The sequence below is a fragment of the Phaseolus vulgaris genome, chromosome 2, assembly GCF_051622355.1.
Source record: "Phaseolus vulgaris cultivar YP4 chromosome 2, ASM5162235v1, whole genome shotgun sequence".
Lineage (NCBI taxonomy): Eukaryota > Viridiplantae > Streptophyta > Magnoliopsida > Fabales > Fabaceae > Phaseolus > Phaseolus vulgaris.
The window spans coordinates 36,315,480-36,331,861 of NC_143499.1; the positions used below are offsets into that span (position 1 = coordinate 36,315,480).

A 16,382-nucleotide genomic window follows, 5' to 3' on the forward strand; every position below is an offset into this window, starting at 1 on the left:
GTACTCGATGATTCACTGTTCTTTGTGGGATCGATATCCGTCCTTAGGGACAATTATTACTTCTGACAAACACGGTGCACTTGCCGTAAAAAGTCATCATTGATCTCGTTCCTCATTCTCCTCCACTTCACAGACGAATGGAAGAATTTAGTATTTAGATTTCCTTGTTTTAACCACTTTGTACGTTCTTTTTTACGCATAACCACTTCCTGTTTGAAAAAATTCTGACTTTGTTCGGCTAACAAGATTTTCCTCTCCTCCCTCCCTCCCAAAATCATCTATATCGTCTGCATCATCTTTTGCATCTAATTCTTGTATTTTCTTTTGTAAAATTTCCCCTGCTTGATTAACATTCCCGAAGACCTCTCTATTCTAGATTTTCGTATCTAGTTTTAACTTTTTCACTTTTCTTTTAATACGAACAACCCTCCACTGTACACCTCATAACTTTACAATATACTACGAACGAAAGCTAAAAATGTTCCATCTCTTTGCCACACATTCAGACTCGTGAAGGGTTTTGGCCCCCAATCCACCGACGAAACTCTAAGCACTAGGGCACAATGATCAGAGATCGACCTACTGAGAACGAATTATTTACTGTTCGTCCAAACATACAACCATTCCCTGGAAACCAGGATTTTGTCTATTCTGCTTTTAACTGACCCATTCGGCTTGCACCAAGTAAACTTTCTTCCAACCATTGGAATATCCATCAACTCGGAATTTTTGATGAATTTGTTGAACCGAGCAATTTCTCTACTATAATCAGATACCGACACCACACTTTTTCTCTCCTCTTTTCGTTTGATAGAATTGAAGTCCTCGATGACACACCACGCCCTGTTCTATCGACTATTCCCGATTTCACATATCTCATCCCAAACCTCCTTTCTATCTTTCAAGGAACCAAAACTATACACATTTACTATAGTAATTTGTACCCCTCCTCCTACTTTCCAAAAACCTTCGATAACTGAAAAAATCTTCCCTTAAAAGAGCTTGTCAAATTGAAACTATTTCTTCTCCACATAGTGATAATTCCTCCTACAGTATTAATGGCCCCGATTTCAACCCAATCAATTTCTTTAGAACCCCACAAATGGTAGGAACTCTCCTAACCAAACTCGAAGCACTTTGTCCCCGTAAGCAAACCATTCCAACCTCCTCACTTCGGATCCAATCACTTAAATATTTTCTTTTAGTGTTTCCTCCTAACCCCCTTATATTCATATTAATTAGACTCGTCATCAAAAACACAAATTTCCATTTGTATACTCATGTTGTCTTGGTCTTCCAAAGAACAAAGCCTGTTTAAAACGACTTCTTCTTCCCCTAACAGAGTGAAACCCATCTCCTTACCAATGTTCACATTTTTCGAGCTTATCTAGAATCATTTTTCATCCAAACCAATTTATTACTGTTATCTGAAATGAAGATCTCTAACCTTAACTCCCTTAATGAAGCGGACTTAGATACCCTTTCAACCGCTGGTACACTTCCATCTCTCAGTGGAAACATAATTCCTTCCCTTCCATCAATAATTTTATTTTGTTGTCACCTAAATGTAAAGCAATTTTTTTAAAAAAATTTCTCTTTATTTTATCTCTCTTCTTCCTCAAATCTTTTGAAACTCAATAACATATATCTCATACATACAAATAATACACATGAATTTATATTTAAATATATATATATATATAATTTATATTAATAATAATAAGTATAATAAAAATTATAATATAACAAAAGAATTTGTTTGGTGTAGTGATTAAAGCTTCTTTGTCACTCAAGAAACTTACTTTACTTATTATCAACTCTTAAAAGATTTTTTCATACGGTTCTTAACCAATTTTGACAAAAAAAATTCTAAGCCAAATGGTATGATTTGAGTATCCTATGGAACATATTAAGCTTTCACTAGTAGATGGGACAACTACGTCTTGTTTCTTTGAGTACCAAAAAAAAAAATCAGTCCCAAATGAAACTACATACCTTGGTGTACTTTTTGCATCATATGAGTTTCTTTCTCAATCATTATAATTATGTCTTTGAAATACCTCAAAACTTGTGTTGTTGCATCCATGTGAATTTGACTAAGAGAATGCATGAATCTAGATAACAAACTCACAACAAACATTAAATATGGTATAGTGGCAAATTGATACAATATATTTCCAATTATTCTTCTATGGACAAATGCATCTCCTGTGGTCTCATCTTCATTTATGACAATTTTTCGTTTACCACCAATGGAGTGACAACATATTTGCAATCATCCAAATGAGACATATTTTAAATCTCCTTAGCATACTTCTTTTGAGATATAAAGATCTCATCAAATTATTGGAGTATCACCATCCCAACAAAATAGCTCATAAAACATATTTTGTGGACACAATTATAGTTTTATTGTACATTTAAAACACTTTTATATGCTTTATTTTTAGTGTTTAAATTTATTTTAGTAGTAATAAACTAGATTCAATGTACCTAGTTACTTTAATTTTGTACTTTAGTTAATCTAAGATTTTCTTACTCTTTTGGTTATAACTTTTTGTTTAGATATTAGTTTTAGTTAATTCTAGTTGCATTCTTCATTTCTAAGGCTTCAAAATCAACATATAATGTGCTGAATTTTTTTGCTATTTTGAACACTTTTTTTTTAAGTTTATACATATTTTTTCTGAAGTTAATATTTTAATTTGATTTGTATCTTTGGTTCAATGACATTTGTTCAATTGAGTTAATTAATTGAATTGATTAATTGTTCAAACTTAAATATGGATTTTTAGAGAACTATGATAAGAGGAATAATATGAATCATGAAGATGTGATTTGATCTTTCATTTTCTTGTATTTTGTTTGCATTTTATAATTTTTTTCTTTTTAAAAAAACTCAAAATGAATTTGTATAAAAAGAATATTAAATATGTCCATTGTAATCATCTAGGTTGTGCTCAATATTGTAAATTTTTTATAAAAAACTTAGATGTTTTGAAATAAAAATGACATTAATATCTAATTGTTAGACTCAATACCAACAAGAGGAAAATCATCAATATAAAGGGGAATATTGAGTTTTACCTTGTGATTTTTACAATTGACATAAAAAGTGACTTTATGTTAATTCTTGCTCCAGAAGGTAATCATCAATGTTGTTGCATCTAAGATTGTCAACAACCTTACACTATCATGTCTAGTTACTAGAGGAAAGGAAACATATAAGAGTAATATACTCCTTGTTGTTTACAAATCCACTAGAACTTAGTTTGATTTTGTAAACCAATTTTACATCAATCATCTTTTTATGTTTGAGTCACTTAACAAGTTGCCATGTATTATTGTTCTTAATCTTATGTATCTTCTTTTACATGTAAAGAAAATTAAAAATCACAAGCAAAAGTTAGAACTGGATTAGGAAATACTATTCCTTTTGACATATAATTTTGATTATGACTTCAGACATAGTATTATATATTATTTTGAATATTTGTCATTATGCATTTACATTAAAACCAATTTCTTCAACCTACTTATACAGGAACAAGGAATTTTTGAAACATTGCTTATTCAAACCTATTTCTAGCGTTGATTATTAAATCCTACACCATTTTTTATTTCACCATTATGTATGGATAGGTTTTTATTTGATGCATGCATGGTATCAATGTTATTTACTCTGGTGCATATTATAGTTTTATTAAAAAGTGTTACATTTTTTTTCCCAAATCCAATTTCTATTACAATTTTTTTAATACGCTCTTACCTTTACAAAATTCGAAATCAGAAAAATATTTTGACATCATTTCTAAAATATTATATATATATATATGTATTTAATTTTAAAAAAAAATCATTTTTTATTTTTCTGTTTCATGTATTAATTTCTTCATAATTAATTGTTTTAAAATTAATTTATACAGTTCTTAATTTATAAACTATGTCATCTTGGTAAATGTTTATAGAATACAATTAATTAAATTTTTTAAACTTTGTTATTAATTAAATCTACAACAAACTTTTCAATCACTTTTTTTTCCCTTCCCATCTCACCCTATAACCAATTCTCTTTCATGAGTAACTTCAGAAATGGAATTGAAGTTAGGGAATGCACGAGTCATTGTATTGTACAAGTGAAACAAAAAAGTTAATATCAAATAATTAGTGGTTTGTGGTAGCATGTTGGTTCACACAAACTAATTATAAAGTAAATAGCAAATTTTCATCCCACCCAAAAACTAAATAACAGAATAGATACCCGATAACTCACTCGTCTGAAAATTCAAACCTTGTTTAAACGTCAGAGTAAAAGAAATCACTGCAAAAATCTTACCTCTACTCTTTCAAATACCAGTTCCAGCATTCTTCGAAGACCAATCCTGATTAAAACTGAAAATTTTTATTGGCCAAGACCAGTACACTTCTATTTTCATTTTCGTAGCCATGATTAGTTTAAAGGCTAAAACTAATAATACTAGCCCTCGCTAAAATATTCCAAACTTCCTAAATCCGTTTGAATAAAGCAGCAGGTAAGCATTAATGACCAGCACACGCACACCACCATTGAGCAACAAAAACAACATAATTCACTACCTTCATCAATTGTGATTGTGAAAGAATGTGTTGCCAATCTTCCAAAACTACTTAAATTGATCAACAGCCATCAGCACTCATCACCGAAAAACAATGCAACATAAACAACCTATCATGTTCATCAATTATAAAAGAATTTTTTCACAGGCAGTGCCAATATCACTTAGTGTGATGGTGTGTCATAGATGATATGCAGTATATTAAAGCTTTAGTTGATACAACAAATAAATTACACTGGTATTCTTCGACATTATTCTGTCATCTCTTTCAACTTAATTGAATGGTTTAAAAAAACCAAAAAGTAGAAATTTTATCATCAAGATACTTCAAGAGAGAATACAGTTGGTTATCTTAGGTTGACAAAGCAGTGCATAACACACCCCAAGCTTTCCAAATATCGATCCTGAATGGTAAAAACAATAAATATAAGAAAATCTTGAATTACTTCCTTCCTCTGCTAAGCCTCTGCAGTTGATAATTGATACTCCCCCAAGATTTTCTGTTCTTTTTACTCTGAAAAAACAAAATTGAAGTGATTTTTTTTTTTCACTACTTAATTCTAAAGTTAAAAGGTAAAAGCAACTAAAAATGTAAGCCTGAGAAAATTGGAGTGCAACAAAAGATGCTAGTTTTCATCAAACTATGTCTATGTTACCTGAGATTCCATACAGGCATTTAATAGCTCCTTCTGGCGAGCACAGGCTTCCATGTCGCTATGGTTTGCAGCCATACAACTGAGAAACATGGCCATTTCCTTCATGCAAGGTTTATGAAGTGAACCAAATCTCTTGGGGTTGATAAAAAGCGTACCAGCTTTCCGACCCATTATCCTGCAACTTCACATACATCCAGGAAAATGTTAACTTCATTTTCAATTGATACATACAGATACATAAACATGTCATAAAAACCCATAATTGAAAACTTTATGTACCTTTTTATTAAAAAAAGAAATTATACATCAAGAAAGTTATAAATGAACGGTCAACACAACACTAACAACAGTCTAATGCAGTTGGTCATTTGATCACTAAAACAACTTAAAATACTGTAGTACTGCCAAGTGCTTACTGCTATTATTACAAATCATAAGACATGAACACGGAATATCATGATGTTCTTCTGCGAATCATGTTACTAAAAAATATAACAAACCATAGACCTTTAAATTCTCCTTAGCCCGTTTGGTTGAGAGATGGGAGAGGATGTGAGAAGATGGAATTAACATGAGAGGAGAAATAATTTTAAATAATGGTGGATCCACTTTACTGTCCTTCACTTATTTATACTCATCTCTCTCCTCACTTCCTCTCTATTTCTATTCAATTAAAAACCTTTAATTTCTACTTTATTTATCATCTATTTCCATCTAAACTATTTTTTCATCTCTGCAAATCAAGACGTAATGGTTTCACCTCTAATTTTTCCTGGTCTTCCTCTACCCCATGGAACCAACCACACTACATTAATTTATTCTCCTTAAACTTCTTCGGGTCTCCGTCACACATTTCAAGCAACTCATGCCAAGATTTTACCAATTTTTACAATAGGTACTAACCAACTTTCTCTCTAATGCATTAATTCGTAATCCTATTTTATCTATATATCAACTCATCCCTTACAATCCACCTCTCACCCAATGTTAAAACAACAATTTATTCCCTGAATGCTTGGTAAAATACTACTTTTTAATATTTAAATAAGTATAAACAAAAATCAACGCGTACAAGAAAAGGATAGTGCAATTTGCTGCAATTTATACAGTTTAAGATTTCAAGCAGAATGTATTATAGCTAATAGGAAATAATTGTGATAGTAATTAGAGGAAACTCTTTCGTCTTTCACCAAATGGTACCCTTAATTTTAATATTTCTTAGGAGATTCGATGCCTGTGATAACTGTTGAAGGTATTTAACTTTTCTATTATGCAACTCACACCCTGTAGAAAATGAAAAAAAAAAAACATCTTTGTGAAAATCTAATTATAAATAGAAGCAAATAAAGAGGTTACCGGAGATAGAAGAGTGGAGACGCCAATTGAAGAAGAAATCCGACGAGATTAAGTCTGCAACAAACAGAGAAGACGCCGGCGATCGGAGAGTGTGAGAAAATCAGAGAAGTGAATGCAAACGCAATAGAAAATGAAAATACAGCGGAAGTGAAAGATGATGGGCCTGGGCCTGGGCAATTTCGAAATTTAGGGTTTTCCAAGGGGCGTCGATTTACCAAATTGGTCGTGACTCTGTTAATTTAATCCTTGATTTTTTTTTAAAACTGATGTAGTTTCTAAATATGTAAAAAAACTCAAATTATTTTTTAATATTATATTTTAATGAAAAAATAATTTTTAATTTATTTTTACATTGATTTTTTAAATTATATTTTAATAATAAAATAATCATATAAAATTTAAGAGTAGGACATAATTACAAGACTTTTTACATACTCAGTAAGTAAAATAAATATTTCGTTCTTACAAAAATTAACTTCATTACATCTTATAAATTTAGCCTTCTTTATTTATAAACGTTCCCAAACTCGCTTGTTTCACGCGAAATAAGCAGAAGGAGAAACCCATCACAATTTTTCATTGAGAAGATTTACATGAAAAGTTATATAATTGATTATGTAAATAAATATTTACCTTACATAATCAATAATAATTATTATAAATAAGTAAAAAAAGAAAATTACATCTTTAGTAAATCAATAAATTTATCTTCCTCTTTATTCATTTCTTTATTTAATTCAAATAATCTCAATTTCGTTTATTCCCATTTATTTTTTTCATAATTTTCCTTAATTATATTAGTATATGGAAAAAATTAATTAAAATATTATATGCTCTTTATACCATGTTTGGATTGAAGAGGAAATATTATATATTTTTTATATTGACAAGTGTTTCTTTATTATATATTTTTTATATTGACAAGTGTTTCTTTATTTGTTTTTTTTTTCACAAACTCTTTTATGTAAATAAAGAAAGAGATGCGAAGTGAAAATGATACAAGTATATATTTTTATTTGTTTGATACTAAAGTTATTAAAATATTTTTTTATTAGTATGTTTAATTGATAAATTTAATTTTATTAAAACTTATTAAATATATAATAGATACATATAATTTTTTTATTCAAATTTTAATATTAAATATGAGTATATATAAATAATAGATTAAAATATATAAATTGAGAGGTGTTATTGTGACTATGTTCCGGTAGCAATAATAATGATTATAAATATATTTACTAGGAAGAAATAACACGTTCACCCTAATAACAAAAAAAGAAAAGAAAAGAAAAGAAATAATCAATGAATAAAAACTCAAAAGAAAAAAAAAAACTTAAACCTGTATTCCTTGTAACGATCAAAAGAGGCACCGCTTCAACCACTGGTCTTTTCCGCGGCCATAACGGAAAACGAAATCAGACACAACACCACCTCGCTCAACCGGAACCCTAACGCCACCGTTTTCAGCATCACCTCTCTTTTCGGCACTACAATAGCAGAGGGCGACGCCGCCCTGGTTCACCCGCGGGAGCCAGCGCCGGGCGAGCGAGCCTCCGGGCGCGAGGGGCGGGTGACCACGACCTCCGGTATTTCATTCGGCGGAGGATTGCGGTGCTCAGACTCGGTGACGGGGGGCGCGGCCTGGACGAATTGCGTGGAAGTCTCGTCATAGATAAAGTGAGTTTACGTGGACAGTTTTATCGAATGCTCTGTTTCCGATTCCGATGCACTTAAACTGTTCGAAGAAACTCTCCACTGATCCTTAATTTTTTCGAACATATTATTAGTTTCTTGTTTTTCGTCCTTTTTAATACTAAAGTTATTTGATGATCACACTATAGAAAAGCTATTCGCTGAGTTGAAGTTGTGCCTACACTGTTCGTTGTAGCCATAGGCATTATGGACAATGCAGCATTTGGCAGTTTTCTTCAGGTTCTTCCCCCCGTTGAGTTTGCATGCGTCTATGGATCATCTCTTCATCCATCCAACCGCGACAAGGTCGTCTTTTGTTAAACCCATAGTTTTTATTTGCTTGTTGACCCTCTTCGTTGTTATGGGTCTTTTTTCACTCTCTATTTAATTGTTGTTTCAATATTTGTTCTCTGTTCTCTGCTTTTGGATTTCTAGACTACCATGACAGATTATATTCTTGGTGTGGCTGACCCCAAGCAGTGGCATTCTGAGGTACTGATATGTGATCATGACTGATGATTTGTTATGAATTGCTTAATATTGTTTGATTGCTCCACTGATATCTTTTGTTTTTCCTTTTACTGGTCATGCAATGACATGAATCAAGAATCTGAAATTGAACAAGCATCACTATGCGTCCTGGATGGTGCATCTTGGTGGGGAGAGGCTGGTACTTGCTCAAATTTAGTTTCATTTTCCTTTTGTTTTTGGCCTCTCGTATCTGACTTGTTTTTCATTAGATGGGCAGTCTTATCTCACGGTTTATCTTGATGTGACATATTAGATTACGGGAGTTGCTGATAAAATTGGTGTGGGAGTACATTTCAACCCTTTTGTTAGTTGGAATGGAAAGGTATCGGTAGCCTCTCATCATGACTCAGTGCTGTAGTGTGTGATTAAGACCTTTAGTTTAGTTCCTGCAAACTCACCTTCTAGAGAAATTATTTTAGAATGCTGGGATATTTATAGTTTTCTATTAACATATTTTTTGGCTTTTTTGTTAAACAAAGATTACCTTTTTTCACGAATTCCTTGTCTCTACAAACAAATTTATGCAGTTGTTCAAGTATGGGGTTGTTAGAATGCATGACTTACTTCAAGATGTACACTATTGGGAGAAATTCTACTTATGTGGTCGGTTACAGAAACCAGTATGTTATATGCTTTTTATCCTCTTCATGTCTAGAATCGTTGATTCTTGATATTCCTTGTGGTCTAAGCTTATTTGTTTACAAAATTCTTAATTTTCTTATATGAAATATTCTCTAAGTATGAGAGCTATAGATATTTTATATATGACATTTATGCTAATTTATATTTTCTCATGTTTAATTAGAGAGAGATTTAAAGTAGTATAACAAGTACTTCTAATTCTAAGCTTTATCATTTACATCTTATTGGAGACTACTGTCATGAGTGTAGTTAGATATAAAAACAGAACTCTAGTGACAGAGAGGGGAAAGAAAGTGGCATTGGCATTGCAAAGAAGGGGAGGGAGAGGAAGATGGTTGTGGTAAAAAGGAAGGGTTGAAGAAAAATAACCCCTAGTTCTCAGAATCTCAGGATCATTCAGATAGGAAAAATAAGAAAATAAAAGAAATTACTGGCCCTGGCTAGTTTTCTAAAATGAGCAAGAGACTATGCAATTATTGGAAGTTTATATGTGGTGATAAAATTCTAGGTGAATATGGATTTTAAATACCAAATCGACTAAGTCGCTGCCCTGTATTCCATATCAAGAAAAGTCCTGTTTTGTATACTTGTATGCATTCAATACGAGATAACGAAATATACAAAATATACAAAAATTCATGTAACAATGCTCTAGTGCTAGTTTCTCATATCTATCTCATAGTTTGCCTGTCCTCAATTTACTTGATAACTTGGTTCCATGATTGAGGTCTAATTTGGTCCCTATATTTTTTGACGTGTTTCATTCAGGTTCATATTGTTGTTGACAATTTAGATGTCAACAGCACCAATTCTGTTAACTTGAGAGCTGCAGTGTCAGCTGCTCTTCTCCTGCTTCCATCGGAATTTACAGAGGTATACTTTTTTCTTATTAAATTATTTACTTTGAGAGTTGGACAACTGAATTGATTTAACCATCCCCTTGCAGGAAGATCTGTATGCGAAAGTATGTAGTCTCTCCTACATGGGTGATGTACGCATGTTATTTGCTGAGGATAAAAACAAGGTATTCCTTGTTACTAGTAGAGTAGGATGTGGTATGGAAATGTTAATGTCTTTAAATTTAGATATATTTAAATTCTCCATGATTACTTGATACCATCCCATGTGAGGAACTTGTGTCTACAGAAGTTATATCTCAGTTTGCTAACAAATTTTTGTTGTTTCTTATAGTTAAAATGTGAAACAATGGATAGTTGTCCTTTTACTGATATGTCTACCCCATCCTTGACAGTCAGGCTGGATTTTCATCAGCGTGATTAGAACTATCTACTGACATTATGAATATTTTTTTGCTGAATCTGCACATATTTCTTTGGTCCTCTTAGGAACTGACAGATACTTGTTAGAAACTGTTTGCATTTGTGGCATATTCTTTGTGAAGGAAGCTGGATTGAGCAAATATGGATCCTGTTGCCTTATGTTTTACTGAGCTTCCTTTATGTTCACATTCTGTCCAGGTGAAGAAGATCGTTTCTGGGCAGTTTGATCTATTCCACTCAATGTATAAGCCATTTCTTGAAGAATATGAGGCTAAGAAGTTATTAAGACTTTCATCAACTGCCAATAATCAAATACATATCTCTCAGGTCTATATTATTTGGTATTGACTTTTGGAAGTGTTAGAATTTTGGATATCTTCACCAACATATTTCCAATTTAGGACAATGAACTAAAATAATTGTCGACAATATTAAAAAAAATCTGATAAACCATTTTTTGGTTCATTTGTTGTTAATTGGAATTATATAATTATTAACCATGTATCCCGAATGATAGTTCTCTCATGCATTTGAAGGAATTTAGCTTTGTTGTGCCTTAAACAATATGCTAAAGTATTACGTCTTGAAAATTAAATATTACAAACAAACTTGTATTGATTCACTTCCCTTGAATTGTTTTTTACAAAAAAGAGTAGGCATGTATCCTGTAATGCATGAACATGTGATTCCTTCTGTTTATGTCCATCTCGTTATTTGGTTCCACTTGAAGTTGTCATGAGAATGCATTTTTCTTTCTTGCATGTTTTTTTTTTCTTTTTCTGTAGCTTCTGTTTAGGAGAAATATAAACAATGTTCTACTGTTATTTTGTACCTTTCATCTTCTTCTACATATTCTAATTTTAATCTTTGGGTGCTATTTAATTGTTGAAGACATTCTTGAGGTTTATATCTTGTAGAAACAGCATAGCTTTCCTTCTGTTCTTGAAAGTTATTGCTATATGTATATATTTCATTACATTTATTGATAAGGTATGGCACTCTGGCTCATTTATTAATAGTACTAAATGGAAAAGCTTCTTCCCAATGTTTTAGTGCATAGAAAATTCGTTAAGTCAAAATACCTTGCAAAAGCAGGCAAGTTGTACAAAATGAATATTCAGAGTTTACATACCAAGTAAAGAAACTTCCTTACTCTTCTATAACAGGATTGTGACTTTTCAGTTGATTATTCTATAGTTTCTGCACTTCCTCCATTGATCAGAAACCAGATCAGAATGAAGGAAGGAGAGAAAGAAAAAATATGGGAAACTGGTATGTTTTTTATATTATTAGACGTTTCTCTGAATTATTGCTTTAGTTCTTAACTGCTAATATGGTTGAGGTCCAAATCACATAAAGGGGGAAGGGGGTATTTAACAAGATAATCACTTAACATTGATGTGTGTCAAATTGTGAAAAAAGGGTATTATGATTTCAGGAAGAGCCATAAATGATACTCGAAACAGCTTAAGAGAAGGAGCTGCCAATTGCTTACAGAGAATTCTAAGGCGTAGAGTAATGATTTCAAGTGCAAGGCAGGCTGTATCTGGTGTTCTGGCTGTTGGTGCGGTAAATGCAAGCAGGTACCTTGCTAAAAAAGTTAGCAAAGCCTGGAAATCATGGAGATGATTTTGATGTATTCACAGTCATAGCGATGAGGTATTCTTGCTGACCTTGGAAAGTTTACATTTAGATTAGTGACCATTTTCTGTTTTCATTTCCTCCTTTCCTCTTGGAGGTAATGTTTCCCTTAATTCTGTTGTGACCACAGATACTTGGCAACAAGTATAGTCATGGTGTTTGATTTGTCAGTGCATTTTGTAGATAAATTTTGCCGAGCTTTGTTAGGCAAATGGAATTTAGTTTTTAGAACACCCAGTATGTATTTTGTCTAGACCCTTTTTGTATCTTCATATGTTCGCCGTTTTATTTTTAAATTTTGAGTTCTTATTAATTTTAAGAGTTTAAATTTCCTTTCGAAGAGACCAAGTTTTGGAACTCTAGTCTACAAAAAAATCAGTTCCTTTTAGTCTTTCATATATAGAAATGAGTCTTATATGATCTTTACTTCACGTAATCAAATGGATACGTTTTTTGTGACTGACAAAGACTGTATCTAATATATTTTATTAAATAAGAGATCCGAAGATACTGATTTTTTAGAAATTAAAATAGGAGACATTATTACATTTGTAGGAATTAGTATGTTCTGTATTAGTCAGAAAATTCATAGATGATGTATTGTATACCTTGGTGGGGTTTTGGATAAGATTTCTCAAGATTTTGTACTTTCCATTCAGTTGCTCTTTGTTTTTCAGTTGCAAAATGTTTGGTAGCTTTCCTCCCCTTCCCTTGCCAACAGAGGGTGTGACCCTGTTGAATTCCAGCACTCCCATGTCAAGCTGGTTCCCATCTCCCTCTATATCATCCCCTCCAAAGAGTGAACCATTCCGTGAGTTGGTTGGCAAGCTGTAGCCACGAGGGAGAGACTGAAACAGCTCTCTGAGGGCTGGAGGCTGTGGAGGATGGTTCAGATGGAATAGAGGATCGTACAAAACTGAGGATGCATTTGTGTTGTCTGACCCTATTGGAAGGTCTCCAAGAAATGCCAGTGGATTCTGAAAGTTTGGTGTGTTCTGAGTTTGGGTTTGTGAGGCAAATTGTGGGATTGGTGTGCAAAGATGAGGCTGAGCATCTTGGTAAGTGGAGAAGGTTTAGGAGATCTGGTGAAGTGTAAGGAGGGCCTAGTATGGAAGAGGGGTTGTAGCTTTGGCTGAAGTTTTGAGTCTTCATTTGCTGAAATTGTTGTTCATTTTGTTGCTGTTTCTGTTCTATTTGATTAGCATAGGCTATGTCTTGCAATTCCTGAACAGTAGTAGGGTCCCAAGTGGACTACTGATATCAATGACCTCTTGCACCAAATGGTTATTCATGTTGTTGGTGTTGTTGATGTAGGAGTTCCCCATATTCAAACCTAGATGCTGTTATGGAGACATCTTGGTGTTGTAGATTGTGATGGTTAAATTATATCTATATAAATAAACAAATTTATCTCCCTTTTTATTCATTTCTTTATTCGATCCAAATAACCTCAATTTAATTTATTCATACTCTTTTTTTTTTAATTTCTTTTTTCACTTTTATAATTTTCCTCAACCCTATTAGTATATGAAAAACTCTAATTCAAAACAAATGATATGAAATATTTCTTAATCATCCATAACACTTAACTCTGTTAAGAAGTGATGGATCTAATAATGGGTTGGGAAACCGACACTACCTCCATCCCTTAATACTAATCGATCAATTTTCATTTTTCTTAAAAAAAGACAAGCAGTACTAATGGATTTTAAACAAAGATAATTAATTAAAATACTTAAATAAAAACAAAAAAAACATTTAGTATAAAAATGAATTATGTGTTTTCATTAGTAATAAAAAACAATTATTATAGAGTAGCATTTAAAATAAAATTGTGAGAAAATGTTTATACCAGAAACAATTATAAATATATCCTTTTTATAAAAAAATTACAAAATCACCCGGGAGTTAGATCAATTAAAGAATGTGAAATTTACCAATGTGATTTCATCTAAAATTTAGTAAATTATGTTTTTTATATCAATAAATCAAAATATTATTAAGATTTAATAATAGTAATAGTAATGATATTTATATTTAGTGAGAAGAAGATAAAATGTTTTTATGTCAACATTTTTAGTCTTTGGTGCATAAAAAAAATGAGTTATAATTACAAAGCATCATAAACAACAATTAAAAATTAAAATGATAAAAAAATCTAGATATTAAAAGTTGGTATCACTTTATTATATATATATATTATGATATTAATTTATATACTTTGTCAATTTCTTTAAAATAAACATCTAATAAAAAAATCCTATTATTAGATAGTAATGAGATGATATACTAAATGAAAATATTATTCCTATGCTATACTAAAAATACTAACTATACTAGAATAGTTAAACTCTGGTGAATATTTGTGTAGAATAATTTTACTTTTTAAATTCTCTTTAATTTTGAAAAATTGATAACTAATGTCAGGTAAATTATAAAGAAACAAGGAAGTGATTTTTTTTAATATATCATAACATTATATTTTGATTTTTAATAATTTAAGCAATATAAAATTTAATCATATTACATCATATTACATCTTATATTGTCTTAAAGTTTATTACAAAAAATACAAGAGTCATTTTTTTATTCACACTTTAAAAAAAATTATGAAAAGTATTTTTAAAGAAATTTTAATTAAATTTTTTATTTGTATATATGTATTATTAAAAATATAATGGAATCTATATTATATATAAAAAATAGTTATATTTAAAAATAATTTGAAAATAATTATCAAATTAAAATTTCATTATATAGATCATCGGAAACGTAGAGCATTACGCGTGCATGTGTCCACATTTTTTAATTTTATATTTATTATATAGTTATTTTGTATTTATTAAAATTAATTATAAATTTATAAATGATAAAATAACTTAATAAATTAAATATTATAATGTAGTTGATTGAAGATGTAACTTTGAGTAGGGCTGGACATGGATTGGATTTTCCAAAATCTAATCTAGATCCAAATCCAGTGGATTGGATTTAAAATCCATATCCACTTTAACTAGATCAAATATATATTTGGATTTTTTTAAAATCCATTTAAAGTGGATTGAATCCAGATTAAATCCACTTTGTTAATTATATTAAATTCACTTTATCAATTACATTAAATCCATTTTGATATGGATAAAGACCAATTTGACTCGAACTGGGCTTAAGTCGACTCAACTTGAACACAGACCAACTCGGCTCTACATCGGCCTCGACCCAGACGACTCGACATCGGCCTCGACCCAGACGACTCGACATCGGTCCGGGCCTGGACGACTCGACATCGGCTTGAGCCCAGAAAACTCAATAGCGGCCTCGACCCGGACGACTCGACATCGGCCCGGGCCCGAACAACTATACATCGGCACGGCCCGAACGACTCGACATCAGCCTAGGCCCGAACAACTCGACATCAGCCCGGGCCCGTTGACATCGGCTCGGGCCCGTTCGACTCGACATCAGCTTAAGCCCGCTCGGCTCGACATCGGCCCGGGCTCGATCGACTCAAAATCGGCCCAAGCCTGGTCGGCTCGACAGTGGCCCATGCCCGCTCGCCTCGACATCGGCCCGGGCCCGCTCGCCTCGACATCGGCCCGGGCCCGCTCGCCTCGACATCGGCTCGGGCCCCCACAACTCGACATTGGCCCAGGCTCGCTCGGCTCGACAACGGCCTGGGCCCCCTCGACTCGACATCGGCCCGGGCCCACTCAACTCGACATCGGCCTGACCGGTCGGCTCGACAACGGCGCGGGCCCGGTCGGCTCGACATCGGCGCGGGCCCGGTTGCCTCGAAATCGGCCCGGGGCCGCCCGACTCGACAACGGCCCAGGCACGCTCGACTCGACATCGGCCTGGGCCCGCTCAGCTCGACATCTGTCCGGGCCTAGTTTGCTTGACATCGGCTCGGGCCCGGTCGACTCAACATCTTCCTGGGTCAGCTCGCCTCGACATCGGCCCGGGCCCGCTCGCCTCGACATCAGCCC

The 16,382-nt window shown here is 32.9% G+C and overlaps 2 protein-coding genes and 1 pseudogene across 9 annotated transcripts; 1 reads left to right on the forward strand and 2 right to left on the reverse strand.

Moving 5' to 3' along the window:
* Positions 1-4,697: 4,697 nt before the first annotated feature.
* On the reverse strand, positions 4,698-6,844 carry LOC137811682 (uncharacterized). 2 transcript variants are annotated; one of them, XM_068613511.2, is made up of 3 exons: positions 6,608-6,844; positions 5,252-5,432; positions 4,698-5,109 (listed from the first exon to the last, which is right to left on the reverse strand). In XM_068613511.2, exons 2-3 carry the CDS (start codon positions 5,420-5,422, stop codon positions 5,038-5,040), a joined length of 243 nt encoding a protein of 80 aa, XP_068469612.1. In that variant the 5' UTR covers positions 5,423-5,432; positions 6,608-6,844; the 3' UTR covers positions 4,698-5,037. The 2 variants fall into 2 exon arrangements, with proteins under 2 accessions (XP_068469612.1, XP_068469613.1); XM_068613512.2 differs by having other exon boundaries at positions 5,252-5,426; positions 6,608-6,834.
* A 1,063-nt stretch (positions 6,845-7,907) lies between these two features.
* Positions 7,908-13,822, forward strand: LOC137811680 (translocator assembly/maintenance protein). 7 transcript variants are annotated; one of them, XM_068613503.1, is made up of 12 exons: positions 7,908-8,287; positions 8,499-8,608; positions 8,738-8,794; positions 8,910-8,972; positions 9,087-9,155; positions 9,361-9,453; positions 10,244-10,348; positions 10,422-10,499; positions 10,954-11,082; positions 11,922-12,027; positions 12,194-12,414; positions 13,074-13,822. In XM_068613503.1, exons 2-11 carry the CDS (start codon positions 8,510-8,512, stop codon positions 12,382-12,384), a joined length of 990 nt encoding a protein of 329 aa, XP_068469604.1. In that variant the 5' UTR covers positions 7,908-8,287; positions 8,499-8,509; the 3' UTR covers positions 12,385-12,414; positions 13,074-13,822. The 7 variants fall into 7 exon arrangements, with proteins under 7 accessions (XP_068469604.1, XP_068469607.1, XP_068469605.1 ...); XM_068613506.1 differs by having other exon boundaries at positions 7,946-8,287; positions 8,452-8,608; positions 13,056-13,822; XM_068613504.1 differs by having other exon boundaries at positions 7,946-8,287; positions 8,452-8,608.
* On the reverse strand, positions 12,915-13,736 carry LOC137809408 (transcription factor bHLH10-like; annotated as a pseudogene).
* Positions 13,823-16,382: the final 2,560 nt, after the last annotated feature.

Coding starts and splice junctions, on each gene's coding strand:
- LOC137811682 (XM_068613511.2), bottom strand. CDS start 5,422: ATGGGTCGGAAAGCTGGTACGCTTTTTATCAACCCCAAGAGATTTGGT. Junction 5,110..5,251: donor ATGCCTGTATGGAATCTCAG/GTAACATAGACA, acceptor TTGTTTTTTCAG/AGTAAAAAGAACAGAAAATC.
- LOC137811680 (XM_068613503.1), top strand. CDS start 8,510: ATGGACAATGCAGCATTTGGCAGTTTTCTTCAGGTTCTTCCCCCCGTT. Junction 9,156..9,360: donor TTGTTAGTTGGAATGGAAAG/GTATCGGTAGCC, acceptor AAATTTATGCAG/TTGTTCAAGTATGGGGTTGT. Junction 9,454..10,243: donor GTGGTCGGTTACAGAAACCA/GTATGTTATATG, acceptor TGTTTCATTCAG/GTTCATATTGTTGTTGACAA.